General features: G+C 38.0%; 1 protein-coding gene across 1 annotated transcript in view; it reads right to left on the bottom strand.

The window, feature by feature from the left end:
• Ppm1l (protein phosphatase, Mg2+/Mn2+ dependent 1L) overlaps positions 1-18,377 on the bottom strand; it is a 107,247-nt gene that overhangs the window by 85,986 nt on the left and 2,884 nt on the right. Inside the window, exon 2 of the mRNA XM_008837875.2 lies at positions 4,132-4,306. Within this exon, the coding sequence (XP_008836097.1) occupies positions 4,132-4,306 (175 nt within the window). The remainder of the gene's footprint in view (positions 1-4,131; positions 4,307-18,377) is intronic.

Raw genomic sequence — 18,377 nt, 5'->3', positions numbered from 1 at the left:
TAGGATAATATGAAATGCAGACAAATATATTTCTTGCAGTTATTCATAACAGCAAAACAAAAATAAAAATATAAATGTTTATCATAGGAGAATATTCAGTGAATGGTAAGCTCAAATAGAATATCATGCAGTCATTAAAATTATTTTCACACAAAGAAGTTTTAATGAAATGCAGAAGTGCTCATATAATTATGCTAAGTGGAAAAAGCAGGACATAAAACTACTAGTACTGATCACATTTTTAAAATGCTTACCATGATGATAATATAACAAAAATATTTATAAATTAAGGTTAGTAATCTTATTATCCTCTTATGCTATTCTGCTTTTAGTTACTTCTACAATTAAAGTATAACATGTAAAGCCAGAAAATGAATTTTCAAAAACAAAATAGCAATTAGAAAAGTAATCTCATTAGTCACAACTACGTAAATAAAAATGCACAAATTCTGGAGGAGCTGAAAGCCTCTGTCTTGTCTATAAATTCTGGGACATGCACTCATTGCACACATAGTTTCTCTTATTATTTTTATTTTTACTGTTGTTGAGGCAGAGTCTCTTGTAGCCCTGGCTGACCTCAAACTCCCTATGTAGCCGAGGATAACCTTGAATTTCTGGTTCTCTAGTCCCTGCCTCTGGAGTGCTGGGATTATAGGTGTGTACCATTATGCCTGGTTTTGTACCTATGGATTTTGCTTCACTGAATTTCAGGTTGCTAAGTTTTGAAATTGGATGATGAGTGAGCAAAGCTTTAAGGATATATACATATATACACATATATGTATATGTGTATATATGTATATATATAATTTTATTTATTTTCTGTGCATTTTGCCTGCATGTATGTAAGTGTACCCATGTCATGCCATACCTGTGGAGGCCAAAATAAGGCACTGGATCCCCTGAAACTATAGTTACAGATGGTTGTTAGCTGCCATGTGTGTTCTGGGACCCAAACTTGCATCCTTTCCAAGATTAGACAGTGCTCTTAACCATGGAGTCATCTCTTCAGCCCCAAGGTTATTATATTTAAAAGAGAAGGGAGAATATAGGTTCAAAATAAACAGTTTAAAAAAAGCAGGCCAAGGAAGGAGGAAAGGGCTGTGAGCCAATGCTTTACAAGTGTCTAAGGATTTTTTCATTAATTAGATTTTAGAAATTTAGAAGCCACAGATGGTGGTAACTGTCATTAAGTCACTCAGCTGACTTATCAGTGGGTGAGCATGAAAGCAAATAACCTCTCTAGAGACCAGGATATTTCCTATTTAACAATTAATTCCTTCCTAAAACTGGAATAGCTGAATTAAAAGTATGAGAAAGCAAAATCTGGGCTAGTGTGGAAAGAGGTCAAACAGTTGGAGCAAATGAGGGTCTAAGTGTAAAGTGGTTATAGCTCTGGGACTAGACACTATTCCTGGTTTCTATCCTAGCTCACTCGTACTGGATGAACTATTTTCCTATTAAAGAGCAGTATCTTTTCCTAGTTTTCTCCTCTTACTTTGGTTAAAAGCAATAGTATATGAGCCATGGAGGAGGAGGCAGTGACTTTTTGATTTTACAACTCACCCATTCATCCATACCCAGCCTCCACCAGAGCGGCCATCCTGCCTCAACTCAGGCTGAATGGCCAAAGGCATTCAGGCACCCTCAGGAAGGGTGAGCTATATAGATGTTGCTTCGCTTCTCAAAAAAAAAAAAAAAATGGCTTAATGTGGTTTGAGGGATGGACAAGATCCAAGTCTATCCTTATGATCACCATTAGTGGCATTAATTAGCATTTGCAAAATGATTCTTGAGGACCTCATGACCAAGCATCATGTTTTATTATTAAAACAATCCTGTGGAATATTAGCTCAATTTTATGAAAGAAAACAACAGAGGCTCTGTAAGATGAATTTTCTAAAGATCATATCAATATTAGAGAGAAGGCCTAGAACTTGGATTCTTCAATTATCAGTTTTGTTTATTTCCACTGCCCCACACTGCAGAGTTTATTGATTGATTAATTCTGTATCAAACTACTGTCTCTAAGGCCAAGGATGCATACATACAAACCTCTGAAGAGCAACCACTGCTCAGTGACAGCAAAGGAGAGTGTGAAATTATTCCTGCAGGATAAACCGGGTGGTGGGAAGTTATGGCTTACGCTCACTCCCACTGGGGTTTACCTTTCCCCCACTACAAAATATCTCTCTTCTCTTCTAAGATCTACTTCTTTTAACATTTGTCCTTCCTGATTTAAAATTAATGGTCTCCCCTAAAGAGCCTTCTAGAAAACTTAAGCCAATTTTGCTACCCCTGGGCTCTGAATTTCAATCTAATAGCTTGTGAAAATTGCTTAGTCTCAAATTTCCTGGGAGTTTTTTCTTGCAGGTCATATGTGAACATCTCTAGAGGGCATACGTGTATGTTTTAGTTCCACAACTAGTTGTTAATCAAGATCTCCGCTTTGTATGCCTCAAACCCCTTCACCTCTTCCCGTCCTTCTCTGCCTGCTACATCACCATGTACTTAACAAATCCTTCTTGAGCTCACAGGGCTTGGAGCAATGTGGTGAAAGCACAGTATGACAGACTATAAACTCAAGCCGTGAGCCAGAATAAATGCTTTCTCCTGTAAGTTGCTTAATATTTTATCACAGCAACAGGGTAAGTAACTCAGATGGGTTAATTACAATCTTACTTGCAAGGCCCTGGAGTCAATCTCCAATGAGAGAGATTTCCTCTCTAATGAGAGAGATTTCCAAAAGAAGAATATTAGAATCAAGACAAATAAGAGATAAAATAACTAGCCAACCAACAGGCATAAGAAAGCCAACACATCTAGAAAACTAATAAGACTGGGGAATCAGAGAATAGACATGTGCTGGGTAAGGTGAAAAATGTGGATACCACTTGAGAGAAATGTAAAAAAGTTAGAGTGTGGAATTACAAAAGATTCTGGATAAGAATGGAAAAAGTTGCATTAGCAGTTGGGCAGATGCAGCATAATGGGCGGAGTTGTTGTTTTTTTGTAATTTGTTCTTCTGTATGCTATCAAAGTTTGAAATCAAATGTTAAGAGCATCAGCACTAAGTCTGCTCACATGACTATGCTGAAAATAAGCAGTGTCTTAAAATACTCTAGTAGGAATGACAACAGAGGTCTGGATATTAGGGCTTGATACTGTTGACATCTGGCCATCAGAAACCTATTTTCCTATCCTTTTCCTCTTTTATTAAAAAAATAAAAAAAGGAGAGGCATGTCATATTTAGTCAGGGGATTTCTACTGTAGACATCTAATTTAATGTTTATTTATTTATTTATTTATTTATTTATTTATTTATTAATAGACAGGGTTTCATGTATTCAAGGATGACCTTGAATTCACCATGTAGCTAAAGATTCTCCTGCCTCCACTCCTGAGTGATGGGATTATAGACATGCTCGATCAAGCGTGGTTTTATGTGGTCCTAGGGACCAAACCCAGGGCCTCATGCATGCTGGGCAAGGATTCTACCAAATGGACTACATCTCAGCCTGAAATTTAATTTTACTAAAGATTTCAATGGTTCTAAATAATATTGTACAAAGTTTCAATAATACTGGTTCTTAGTTCATAGACCATATAATAGATAAAAATGGTTTAATAAGGAGGTCTGTTGTGGTATTAGAGGGCAGATTTCATTTGAGTTTCTAAAGGAAAAAAAAGTCAAATCCAGATAAAACTTCAAGGGGAAAAAAGTGCCACTTTAGAAAACAAAATCTCTGAAATTAAAAAAATATATACCTGAATCAAATAATAGCTCTCAGATTGCTAGATATAAAAGTTTTCATTTGGTATTCAAAACTGAATGGCACTTCAAAAGATTAGATCAACAGAAGTACACTGTTGATAAAAGGCCAGGAAAATTCCATTCACAGTGAGCAAAAACTTAAAGGGATTTGATATTTAAGAACCATTTTAGGAATCTCCTGAAAACTCTGTTACTAAAATTACAGAGAACAAACTTACTACCAACCTATATTATACAATTTTGAGTTCAGCTTGTCCTTAATCTTCTACCCCATAAAAAAGCCCCAATTTAACCAAGATCCATAAAGTCATTTTGTAGGGGAAAAAAACACCTGTATGTTTTAATAACAACATACCTGCTTCATCATAGGATACGGTCAATTTTTCTAGCATTTCTCGGTCAATGGACAAGATCTGCTGTTCAAGGATGGTCTGGTAGGACAACAGGCTGTTTGCTTTGTCCTTCTCATAGTCCTGAAGATGCTGTTTAAGGGCCTCTGGGAGTCGAGATTTTACATACTCCGCTGCAGTCTGTAGATAAAGCAGAGAACACATTAGTATTTCTCAGGTTTTTCACTTATCGTCAGGTGCTAAAGAGAGCTCAGGGCTGAGGAACCCTTGCCCTCCAGACAAGCATGTCCTTGTCATTGTGACTCTTACACTCCAATGTGCTCAGTAAGTTGAATCTTCAAACTGTCAGAATCCCAGACCTCTATGAGGTTTTTTTTTTTTTTTTTTTCCCCTTTTAATATAGTTTAAAGGTCTGAAGGATGATGAATTTAGCTGCATGTTCACAGAGCTGGTTCTCAGACTTTCAATTCCAGTAATTTCAGAAAGGCTGGATAATTCTGCTGTCACGCATTTGCAAAAGACCCTCTCATCCTCTGTGGTCCACCTCCCCACTGCGCTTTGCTGGCCTCCACTCACCAGTGCTTATACAGGGCCTCTTATGACCTGAGTAGAAGGGAAAGGCTTCTGCTAGGACTGATAATGAGATGCTGGGATCAATAAAAATAGAGATCTGGATGGGGAATGTAGCTCAGTGGTAGAGTGCTTGCTTAGCATGCACAAGGTCCTACATTCAATCTCTAGCACCACTATAAAGAAGTAAACAAATAAATGGACAAAAAAAAACCAGAAGAACTCACTTTAAAAAGAAAAGAGGACTGGAGAGACAGCTAAATGGTTAAGAACACTGGCTATTCTTCCAAAGGACAAAGGCTCAATTCCCAGCACCCATATGACAGCTAACAACCATCTGTACAACCACCTGTAACTCCAGTTCCAGGGGATCTGATGCCCTCTTTTGACCTCTGTGAGTATCTCATGACATGGGTACACTTACATACATGCAGGCATAACTCTCATACATGTAAAATAAAACTAATAAATAAAGTTTAAAAAAGAAAAGAAAAAGAGATCTAATGATGCCATTTAACTTGAAAAAGATAACCTCTTACCACTTATAATCTTACACACACACACACACACACACACACATACACATTATTCTGAGTTTTTTTGTCTGTTTGCCTTAATGTTTGTTTCTGCACTACTGTATAACATATTCCCAAATAGTAACATCTGAAATTATACATAGTAATTTTCATTCAGGTTAGCATGTTCCACCTGAAGACTAGAAGGAAAACATATACTTTGAAAAACACCTTCCTGAAGATTTTGACCCATTCTTCTGGTAGGCTAGGTAGTGGAATACTGTTCTCCCTCCCTGCTGAGACTCAGAATACAAGTTAAACATAGCTATATGGGAGCTATTAAAAGATATGGTGCCATGTATGAGTCAGAGGAATTCTGAAATTCTTAAATCACAACTTTTGAATGTCAGGTCTGAATCTCCTTGTACTGTGGTCCTGTTTCACCTCCACGATATCTCAGTAAGCCAGTTAGTGAAGGCACACACATACTGTTTAAAATTAGGGTGGGCTTGCTGGCTCACATGTCAGTAGTTGGAAGATAGAAGCAGGATGATCAGGAGTTCAAGGGCATTCTTTCCTACAATAGCAAGTTCAAGGACAACCTGCCCTACATGAGACCCTGTCCCCCAAACAAACAGATACACATAAAAATTATATTTGTAGCAACTGACAAATCTTTAAGGACACTGCTAATGAGGATCATGTCTGGGTCTTGGGCTAAATTAAAGCAAAGACCTACCTACATAATTTTTTAAGCCTGGTACAACTCTTAATTGTTAAAGTGAGTATGGGCTATAAACAAATGAAAAAAAATTAATTCTTCCAGGATTGGAAGAATTAATATTGTTAAACTATCTATACTACTCAAAGTGACCTATAAACACAACGTAATCGATATTCAAAGTTCTGATGACATTTTTCACGGAAATAGAAACTCCTAAAATTCTTATGGAACCACTAAAGACCAAAAAGAGCCAACGTGACTTTGAAAAAAAAAAAGAACAAAGAGGGAGCATAAGACTGACCTCAAAATATACTACAAAACTATAGTAACTAAAACATCACTGTATCGTCATAACACACACACACCTCCCCCACAACAACGCACCAAAATAGAGCCTGCAAATAAATACATGCGTATATAGTCAATTCATTTTTAACACAGCTGCCAAGAAACATACATTGGGAAAAGAGAAGTGTCTTCAGTAACTGATACTGGAAAAACAGAAAACCCACATGTAAAAGGGGTAAAATTAGACCCTTCTCTCTCATCATACACAAGCATCAATGCAAGCAGGGGTGTCTGACCTTTTGACACTGTGATAAACATTGCTATCCACAAATGTTAAGATGCATTCCTAGCGATGCTGGGATGCAGGTGGACTCGACAGGCCTGCATTCCTGTGATACCTGAGACTGAAACTAGATAAATCTCAGGGGAAACACTTCATTGGTCTGAGCAAGAATTTTGTGTATGATATAAAAACCTCAAAACCAGAGGCAACAAAAAATAGACAAACAGGATCACATCAAACTAAGAACCTTTCACACAATAATGGAAACAAAAACACAGTGAAGAAACAACCTACAATATGGGGAAAAATTTGCTAATAATATATTTCACAAGGGTTAATATTCAAAATACATGAGAAACTCAAACAACTCAATAGCAAAAACTCAGAACAAACAAGAAATTACACAAATAATCCAATTAAAAAATGGGAAAGGAGGGCTGAAGAGATGACTCAGTGCTTAAGAATGCTTCCTGTTCTTGCAGATGACCCATGTTCCCTACACCATATCAGGCAGCTCACAATGGCCTGTAACTCCAGCTCTGGGGAATCCAACAACCTCTTTGGCCTCCTCTGGCACTGCACTCATGTGCACATACTACTCACACAGAGAAACACAAGCAAACACATAATTTAAACAATTTTTAAAAATGAGTCAAAGACTTGGCTAGGCATTTCTTAAAAGAAGTCATACAAATGACTCACAAGAATATGAAAAAATGCTCACCACTCATCTTTAGGAAACACAAATCAAAACCACAATGATACATAATATTACCCTAGAGAATGGTTACCTGCCACACAAAAATAAAAAGATAAAATAATAAGAACTGGTAAGGACAGGAGAAAAGGGAATCCTTATAAACTACTGGTGGGAATGCTAATTAGCAGAGCTCTTATGGAAAATAATATGGCAGTTCCTCAAGGAGTGAAAATAGAACTACCATATGATCCAGCAATCCTGCTACCGGGTATATGTCCAAAAGGAGTGAAATCTATAAGTTGAGGAGATAGCTATGCTCCATGCTTATTATAGCACTTTTCATTAGAGCCCTAACCAGATTTGGAGTGAAGCTAAGCATCCATCAGTGGATGAACAGCTAAAGAAAATGTGCTACATATGCACAATGGAATACTATATTTCCATAAAACAAATGAAATACTGCCATTGGGACAACATGGATGGAACTGAAGGATGTTGCATTGTATGAAATAAGCCAAAAACAGAAAGCCAAATACCCCACACTCTTACTCCAATATGTAACATTACAAGGTTGATTCCACAGAAGTAGAGAGAGTGACCATGGTTATTAGAAACTGGAGTGACCAGGATGTTGTTTTAAAGAATATTTTCTTATTGTTAAAATGGAGGAATAAATTTCAGTAAATACAATACAGAAAGATTATAAATAATGACACATTATATTCTGAAAAATATAAAGAAAATGAATGCTATGTTTTATGTATCATCACAAAAAGGGTGACTATGTAAGGTAATGCATTTGTTTTTTGAGACAAGGTCTCACTATGTAGCCCTAGCTGGCCTGAGACTTGCTGTGTAGATCAGGCTGGCCTCAAACTCACAGAATATCTACCTGCCTCTGTCTCCCAAGTGCTGGAATTAAAGGTATGCACTAACTCGCTAGATTTAACCATTGTACAGCATACATATACGTCAAAACATCTTGTTCAAAATAAAAATATATAATTTCTGTCAATTAAAAATAAAAAATATGTGTGCATTAAATATATATATATATATATACACAAGTTGGGTGTGGTGGTGGTGCATGTCTTTACTTTCAACAGGCAGGAGTCAGAGGCAGGCAGATCTCTGTGAAATCAAGGCCAATGGTTCTACATAGAGAATTTCAGGCCAGCTGGGGCTACAGGAAGATCCTGTCCCACCAAAAGAAACCAAAACAAAAATATACACACACATACATACATATACACATATCTGATGGTCATCAATAGAAGTTCAGGATTTTCGTCACCTAAAGAATAAGATGATCTATATTGTCCAGAGCACATATATTGGCCAGGAGAAATAAATCTCCAAAGAATCAGGGATGTCGTATCTTTCCTGTATAAAGCACACATGTCTGTACGTACTATGTACATATATGTCTGATGTTACTGTTTATGTGTAGGAAGATAGCGAGGGATACACCCCAACTGCAGAAAATATATTTGCTCTCTACATTTCAGGATTGTTTTCATAGTTTCACTATTGTCATCTTTAAAAATTATCTTTAGAATGTATTTCCTTGTAGTTTTCATAGTTTTCCTTTTAAATGTTAGCACAATTTATGATGACAGGAAACTTGCCAAGCCAATGAGAACTGGGTTCACAGAAAGGTACACTGGGAAGTGGTAGGTAAGTTATGTCTGAGTCCTCAGAGCAGCTAAAGACAGCATCCAACGCTTTTTATTTCCAGATTTATAGTTATATTCCATAAGTCAAATGCAGATGATATTACAACTTTAAAATATCACCAAATATTGCTGAATTTCTCTGCCAGCCAGCTAGTGCAGAACAAATAAAATTATTCCATAAAATGTAAATATATTCAACACATTAGCATAACATTTAATTCCAGAGTTTAATAACAAGTTTTTCTTGACACTGGAAAGCAATATTCTGAAACTGAAGAATAACTATATTTAAACACACACTACCTTGCTATTCAGTGTAACATCTATCTTCAATAATTTCGTTTGTTGGAATATTTATGAGGGACAGGAAAGTGTTCTATATTTTATCATATCTTATAAATATTGATCTACTCTCTAATACTGAAAGCACATCACACACTACTTTCCCAGTTGTACCTAGAGATGGTGCTAGAAATGAAATTTGTTTCTCTAATTACAATCATGATGGAGGTCTCAGAAGAGGTTCGATGCATTTGACTATATTAGAGTCACATTTGGCATTTCATTTCACACAAAGTTCTCACTATTTCAAAAGATTCATAAGAGGAACAGAAGGAAACAACTCTAGGCAAATATTGGACTCTGTTAAGATATTTCAAGAAATCCCCTTTACACTGAGGTGACACTCCAAATGTATTCAAACGGTAGATAACGCTTATGTTCAAGCATGAGCTTATGTTCAAAAGTGTATTTTTAACTGAGACTGGAATTATCACATCGATAATAGATAATTCAAAGAACACTTTAAATTTAAAATTTATACTGGCATTCTAAAACTGAGCTGAAAAACAAAATTAAAATTTGGGATTACTTATCTATTCTATTAATGGCAAATGCTCTTGGAAGTTCAAATCCCAACTTGCCTATTCTCATAATGTAGCCATTCCAGAAACAACAGTATGATTATTTGTATTGCCAGTTTTTTCACGCATTATTTTATACATTTCCAAGCAACTTATGCCTTTATCATTCTGTCTCTTCATAATAACATTGAATAAAAGATGTAAATTATTGGTTTGGAGCAGTCCTGCATATCCTTCCCTGCTTGGCTCAAATGCCATATACTCTGTCAGTGTTGCCTAATTTAACATCTTTGATCATTACAAAGGCAACCCAGCAGCTTCCCAATCACTTGCACAAGTATAGGAAACTTAGCCTCCTAGTTTGGTGGAAAACAGGACTATACATCATTTTGTTCCAACAGCATCTGCTTCCGTAATTTGTACCATGGAAGCTTAATATTTTGACAGTATGCATAAATCAGGTACTTTGAGATAACTTTGGGGGAAAATTTTAAACAGTTGAAAACAGAATTTCCTTTCACAATTCCAGATACAGAATAAGAATCTGGTTTTTCTAATAGGAAATAGACCTACACTTGGTCTTTACTTATCATTGCTGCCACTGTTTTAGAAGAGTAACAGTTCAAATCCAAATGATCATATCCCTGTCCAAGCAGAGATCCAGTACCTCACACAGGCTGTTCATGATTCTATATTTCATGCCTTCCTCTGCATAATTATTTGGACACCATTTTTAAATCGCTTCACTGGCTGTGGCTTCATGCTGCTAGGAACGTTTGGAGGATTCATGAAGGATATACCTCCAAACTGTACACTCGAGTTATGGGTTGTCTAGCTTGTCCTGAACAGTCAGGATTGTGTTGATCTAAAATGCTGAATAGGTTCTCAAACTTATTCTAGGTGGTGGTAGAGAAGCTTTGGGGCAAGAAGTGGAAGAAATGTCACAGATTCCTTCCAACAAGACCTGAGCAGATGGTGACCTCTGCAACAACTGGACGAGCTACAAAGGATGAGCTACAAAACCTAAGGCAGCCCATAAAGATTCCCAGTCTACTTTCCTAAGGAATCTGCATGCACTTATATTACCCATCCATCGTGAGTCAGGAAGAGAACAAAGCAGAGCCTATAAAAAGAACTCTGAATGAAAAGAAGAAAGGAAGCCTAAGGACTAAGAACTACATGCTGGGAACCAACTAGGTGGAATGCTGATCTTCATTAGTCTAAAAATTAGTCTATCATAGTGGTATGTTCTTTAAGAAATAATTGATACATTTTAAAGACTTGGGGGTATAAAAGTGAATTTTAAGAGCTGTGAAACACCTCATAATTCATCTTAGAAAATCTGCCAGCCAACCAGCTCTAATTTATTAACTGTCTGATGAGTAAGACACATTAAACCTGACACTGCTGGGAGAAACAACAAACCTCTTCCAAAAAGGAACCTACAATTTTGATGTGCGACGAAAACACACATGAAATACCAGGGATGGGGGAGGTGGCGGGGAGACCACATTCACAAAGCAATAGAAAAATAAGCAGCAATCCTAAGATAAATTAACAAACTTATTTAGTACATGAGCCATGTTAAGTGTTGAGAGGTCTTTCAGGGAAAGGATTTTAAAACATGAGTGAGGGCATGGAAAATAATCAGAAATCAGTCTGCTGGAGTTTTGAAGTCTAATTTTGAAGTAAGAGACACTTACTGGAGGATGGAAAAGCAATCTAGGAGGTAGTGAGTGTGAGGTCAAAGAGGAATAGAGAGAAATGGAGTTGAATGTAGGATGCACTAAACTGTGCAGGAAGGGAAGGCCAGCCTTCCACGCAGGCTGAAGAATAAATCAGACAATGCTCGGGGTAGAAAATGAACAAATGCAATAAAAGTTTGAAAATAATTTATTCTCTTTACCCAGTGACTATCTAGGAATTTACTTCAAAGGATATTAAAAGATGAGTGCAAAGACTTCTGTGTGAACTTGTTTCTCAGAGTTCATTTATCAAAGTTCAATTGTTCATCACGTGAAAACAGAAAAGAGGATACTGGCATGGAAGAGTGCATGGGGGACAGGAGGACGGAGAAGAAAAGGGGGGTAAATAAAAACAATTTTCACTTGAAAAAAATGCCATAACGAAGCTCAATACTTTGTGCACTAATTTAAAGAAAATAAGTTATTTTAAAATCAAATATAAGAAAAATTTAATAAAATCATCACAAATGCACATTTTAAAAAGGAATGTTCATGATAATGAAAGCTCGTCTCAAGGTGGTTGATTCAATTATGGACTATTCATGAAGTGGAGCACAATTCAGGTATTCAAATCATATTATGAAAAAATGGTAACATATGAGAAAATGTTCATGATAAAATGCAGATCCCAAAGCAGTTTGCATATTACATGTATGAGGAGAAATCTGGCTGAGTTATGTTAATGTGTATCTCCAGTTATCCAAGAGCATTAAGAGCTCAGGTGATTTTTCAAATACTTTTCTCTATTTCCAGATTTTATAAAAATAACATTTCTCTGAGCTGGCACCATCTCGAATGTTTTAAATGTGTTAGCTAATTGAATCCTCACAACATTCCTAATAGGTTTTTACAGATAATGAAATAGGCTCACAGAGGGTGAACAACTTATCCTTGGTATGATGGGGTGTGTGTGTGCAGGTACATTTTTAAAGAAGACAGTGTCTACGGTGGTCATCATGTTCCCAGGCTAGGATCAAGCCAATGAGAGGAGAATAAATAATACGAGGAAGCCATGGTGGCAGCCAGGAAAGAGAGATATCTGAACTACATCAGTTTGCAGAACTGGAGGCAAAGTGAAAATGGACTCACTGAATGTGGAAGAGTGGCGCACAGAGAAAACAAGTATTCAATTTACTTTTCAGCATTTAACAGTAAGACTAATAAAGCATCCATCTCGGTATCTCAGGGAGCACCCACTACCACCGCTTAGGGTTCCCCCTTCTCCCCACCCCCAGTAATGAACCACCACAAGGAAAGGTGTTTGGCTTATGTTATGGAACTCTGAAGAAAAATAGCAAATCAGTGACTCTGGTTCCATCTTTCCAGGAAGGCAAAACTGTTTTCAAGAAAAGTTAAGTGATATGAAATTAAATTCAGATAGCATCCCCAGTAGCAAAAAGTTCACAAGTAAATTAGACCTATGTTCAAGTTCTTAGTGTTTTTCTCTTGATGAGAATAAAGGTTAAGTAATACCATTCACACCCTTTGTGGATGTAAAAGTCATAGCTGGGTGAGAGGCACAGGCAGGCGGATCGCTGTGAGATCAAGGCCAGCCTGATCTACACAGTGAGTTCCAGGCCAGCTGGGGCTAGACAGAGGCCCTGTCTTGAAGAACAAAAATAAAACAAAAGGCTTTTGATATTTTAAACTTAACTGTGAAAATAAGTCATATCTTACTATAGTTTTTGTTTAATTTTACAATGTCATAGTTGGATTTTTAAAATTTTGCACCCTTCTTTTAAATTGAATGTTCCATTTGATCAATTCTAATATCGTATATAGCATGCAATTTTAAAAAGTTTTAATATGGTAAATCTTCTTTATAAACTCAACAAGTTCTTAGAAGATATTCTTAAAACCAAGTAATGGATTTTATTAAGTTTGTAATGAGTCGTGTTGTAAAAGTTGGTCTTGATATAAAGATTCAATTTCAAAATAACTTTGAAACCCAATAGATAAGATTTGTAACAAAAATCATCTAGAGAAGAAACACAAACTTTTGTCTCTTTCTAGAGACAAAAATTAATTTCTAGAGACAAATTAGTTAAGTCTAGAAAGTGCTTTGCCAAGATAAAAGGCTCCAGAATTTTAATCTTTCTCAAATGCTACGATCTATGTTCCCTTCCCTCCATTTTAACACACACACACACACACACACACACACACACACACACACACACACACACACACACACACACACACACACACACACACACACACACACACACACACACACACACACACACACACACACACACACACACACACACACACACACAAAATACTCCTATACCTCTAATCTGAACAGAGAGGAAACCCTCAAGCTCCATTCAACAGAATGTGACAAATAATTAATGGCAGTCCTTTCTATTTGTATTTAGGCTGCATATACTCCTAAGTCAGAGTACACTGCCCTGTAGCTTCTGCTATGTGTGTGACTCGACATAAAACCTAAGACTGCATCAAAAGGAGACTATTCAGTTAGCTTTAACTGTCAACTTGATGCAGACTAAAGTCACCTGAAAAGGGAGTCTCAGTTGAGGAATCTCCCAGATGAGACTGGCCTGCTGACATGTCTGTGGGGGACTGTTTTGATTGTTAATTGATGCAGGAAGGCCCAGCCCACTGTGGACAGCGCTATTCCCTGGGCAGGTAGTCCTGGCACTGGAGAGATTTCTCAGTAGTTAAGAGCACTGGCTGCTCTTCCAGAGGACCGAGGTGCTGTTCTTGGCACTTACATGACAGTTTACAACTGCCTGTTACTCCTGTTCCAGGGAATATGATGCCCTCTTTTGACCTATGTGGGCACTGAATAACATAGGTGCACCTAAAAACATACAGGTAAAACACTCATACACATTAAACAAAAATGTTTTAAAAAGAAAGCTAGCTGAGGAGCTGCAGAAATGGCTCAGTGGCTAAAAGCACTGTCTGCTTTTGCAGAGGATGGAGTTCAGTTTCCAGCACCCACATGGTGGCTAACAATCATCAGTAATTCCAGTTCCATGAGATCCAATGTCCTCTTCTTGCCTCCATGGGCATTGCAAACATATGCTGCACCTAGACACATGAAGGCAAAACACTCATACACATGAAGAAGGGTTGAGGGGGGAGCTGAGTGAGCCTGTAAGCCAGCAAGCATCATCCCGCCATGGTTTCTGCTTGTTCCTGCTCTGACTTCCCTTAATGATAGGCTGTAACCTGAAAGCTGAACCAAACCCTTTCCTCTTCTAAGTCAGAGTGTTTATCATGGCAACAGAAAGGAAATTAGAAGAGAGACTTAAACAAAGAAGCTGATCTTTGCACGGGGTGATGGGTAAATTTACCACTGTTGCCATACATAAATATCAGATCTGGCTCTCAGGCCCTCAGATCAATGACACTCATGGTGAGACAACTTTGGCATGAGGAAAACACAGGAAGAGGAGAAATCAATTCTGCAAATACTGAGCTGAAGAGGGCTGGGTTTGGGGAAACAGAACTCTTGGATGATGGCTAAGTATCCACAAGATAAAGCCAAGATCAAAATGGGACTCCTTCAAATTCTGTGCCAAAGTAAAGCACAAGAGAGAAGAGAGCACTATTTCATTGTGGGCAAGGTTTCCCTGCCCTTGAAGGAAGTGGATGAGTGTGTCCTGATTTGGCAGCAGCCAGCATACAGACCATACATTAATTTGCTGAGGTCCACCTTGGCATCCATCTTTCTTATAGTAACATATCATTAACTTTTGACAGGTGTTCTTTGGCTCCAGGCATTTAAACAAAGTCAGAGTGAATGTCCTTGCCCACCAGGACAAGGACAGAAAGCAAGAGGGTTATTCCTCTTCTTCTGCCTGCCAAGACTGTCATTTCTTGCCATTTTTAGTCTTCTACACTTCTAACCTGGAGCGATTATTTGAATAAGAGTCTTTGAGAGACTATCTTGTACTCCTAAATTCATAATTCTGCCTCAAGAAGACAAATAAGATACCTTTAAAAGATGGCACCAGGAAAATGTTCCAGGGATTGACCAGAGAAACAACAGTGAAATCTCAGGCCTGTGGAAAATTATATAGCAGACATGTAAATGCTAGTCAGTCACTGTGGCAGAATGGCTACTGCAGAGTGCGTCACACCAGAACATGGAGCACCAGAAACCAAGTAACACACTTAATGTGGAAGTTGAAGCTTTAATTTAAACATTAAAGTACAGATTACTTGGGACAATTCCCCTGGGATTCCTCATTTGACAAAGCTTTAATAAAGTTGTCAGTCATCTAACGCATATTTATTATGATGTCATATTCATGGTAGCATGAAGCATGCCAGGGTATGTAAATATAACTCAAATCCCACTCACTGCAGTATGGCTTCCTGGCTCCAGACAGCTGTTCTTAAATATAAAAGCTACATCTCCTCCCTTTTCCAGACCCCTGGCTTCTAATTGTTTTAAGATATAATTAGCCAAGGTATCAAATACTATTCAGCCATGTAGATGGCTTTTCTTATGTTGATCAAAAATCTACGTTTAAACACTAGGGCTTATTTTTTTTTTAATCTTTTTACACACAAAAAGTTGAGGTTACCTCCCTACCACCAAAGTTATGACGAACAAATTCTTTGTTCCTCAATTACCACACTGACTTCAGGGAAAGGTTAGGGGCAGCAGTAAAGGTTAACACTAGTTCACAGTTGTCCATCTCTTAAGTGTGTTTTGAAGCACATGTACACATATAAATTCTCCCAAGAGATGGAAGCATAAAAAAGGTCTCAAAAATTTCCACAAATCTGTTAAGCAAAGAAATAGCACTCAGTAGTCAGACTAAATTTTTATGACGGGTGAGTTTCTATCTTTTCAGAGGTCACAAAGAAGTAAGAAATTGTTCCAGATTCTAAACACTTGAGATCTACAGAAGACAAAGTAATAATTATTTACACAGAAACATGTTTCACATTTCAGAAAAAATACAGTTTATTACAAAATTCCCCTCCATTTCTGAATCTTGGGCTGTAGAGTCTGAGGAAACACTAGCTTCCATAAGTACTACTCAAATGTATTCTAGAAAGCTCCATGAGTAATTCTTACTGAGAATACTCTTGAGGATTCAGAAAGCCAATGGGACTGTTACAAACGAATTATAAAATACTCATGAGTTTTTAATAAAAATGATAGCATTGCATAGCTATGCTAGTAGAGCAGCCCCTCAAGGCAGTAGCCAAAACACACATAAAATGTCCTCAGCTGGCAAGAGTTGTTTACACAGGAGCAGACTGAGAGGACTCTTGGCTCCTGTCCCCAGGCTACCTGTCAAGCTCCTTCTGGTGCTCCATCAGGAAGCAGGAGAAGACTGGGTGGCAGGGAAGCTCCAGGTCTACTGGAGTGACATCTTCAACCTGATGTGGCTGTAAGAAGTGCTTTCAGGATTAGATTTAAACTCCTTTTATACGGAGCAGGTGAGGAGGAGGGTTGGCCTTTCTGTCCAGAGAGCTGGGTAACCACCTTTTTTAGTATCTCATAAAGAACTCAAACAGAATCCCCATCCCCAAATCATTTTCCTTTCCAGCTTTTTCTGATGCCTGAAATCCTGTCTTTATAGCTTCATCTTTGGTTACTGCTAAGCATCTCCTCTATCAAAAATAAAACATTTTGGGATGGCAAGATGGTTCAGCGGGTAAGAACACTTGCTGTCAAACCTGACAGTGTCTCCACAATCTGCTTGCCTCCCACTGTGTATGAGAATCTAGCAGGTCAGAGCAAAGCTCTTTTGCCTCTGAATGTAAGCATGCCAGAAGAAAGAGCTAGAGAATGGTGCTTCAAAAGCAGGCTTAGTGTGCTATGAGTGATCATTCTACATGACCACAAGGACAGATGTAAAAAGCCCAGGCCTATAGTGTCTCTTCCCATCACTCCTAGTACTTTGTTTGCTGGGTACCACATTTTTTTTTTTTTTTCGGTCTTTTTGAGACAGGGTCTCCCTGTAGCCCCAGCTGTCCTGGAACTCACTATGTAGACTAGGCTGGCCTTGAACTCACAGAGATCCACCTGCCTGTGCCTCCCAAGTGCTGGGATTAAAGGCATGCGCCACCATTCCCGGCCTGGGTGCCACATCTTTAACAGTGCAGGAAACAAGCTGTAGGGACTGCCAGTTTGCACAGAGCTAGAGCCTAGAGGAGCTCCTACTGTGAATGTTTCCACATATTTTAAAGTTGTTTTTGTAGAATTTTGAGCCTTACTATAAAACTTTGTGAATAATAGATTTCTTTCTGGAAAACATACATACACGGAGAATACCTAATGCTCATTTTGGGAACCCAGGTATCAAGGTCGTGCACAGAGTCACAGCAAAGTCTTATTAAATGCATTCATAGGAAGAGCTTCAGTTTTCTCTACAAAATGAGATGGCCAGTCTTGATCAGTGTCTCTGATCTCCAGGGTGGTACTCCAACTATTTGAGTTACCTGCGGTAGGGAGAGGGGAGTGACCTTTTTAAAACTTTATTATTTTTAAGTGCATGAGTGTATTGCCTGCATGTGTGTAAGTGCACCATGTCACATAATGCCCCTCGGAGGTCAGAAGAGGGCATCAAATCCCCTGGAACTGGAGTTACGGACTGTTGTTAGCCGCCATGTGGGTGCTGGGGATTGAACCTGGTCCCTCTGCAAGAGCAGTCAGTGCTCTTAACTGCTGAGCCATTTCTCCAGCCCCTATACACTTTAAATTTCTACACTGGTTTATGAGCCATGGTAATTATATAATACGGTAATTATAACATCAATCTGACCTAAAATTTTGTGTCTGATTAGTACCAAGTGAGAAAATTCAGTTCTGCAAGAGACAACTGGAGACTCATCACGTTTTTGTTTTTTCCTGACAGCTGGCAGTCAAACGCAGGACTTAGTATAGGCTT

This window comes from Nannospalax galili, unplaced genomic scaffold (assembly GCF_000622305.1).
Source record: "Nannospalax galili isolate Female #2095 unplaced genomic scaffold, S.galili_v1.0 scaffold491, whole genome shotgun sequence".
Taxonomy (NCBI): domain Eukaryota; kingdom Metazoa; phylum Chordata; class Mammalia; order Rodentia; family Spalacidae; genus Nannospalax; species Nannospalax galili.
This window is presented reverse-complemented; position numbering and strand designations above follow the sequence as displayed.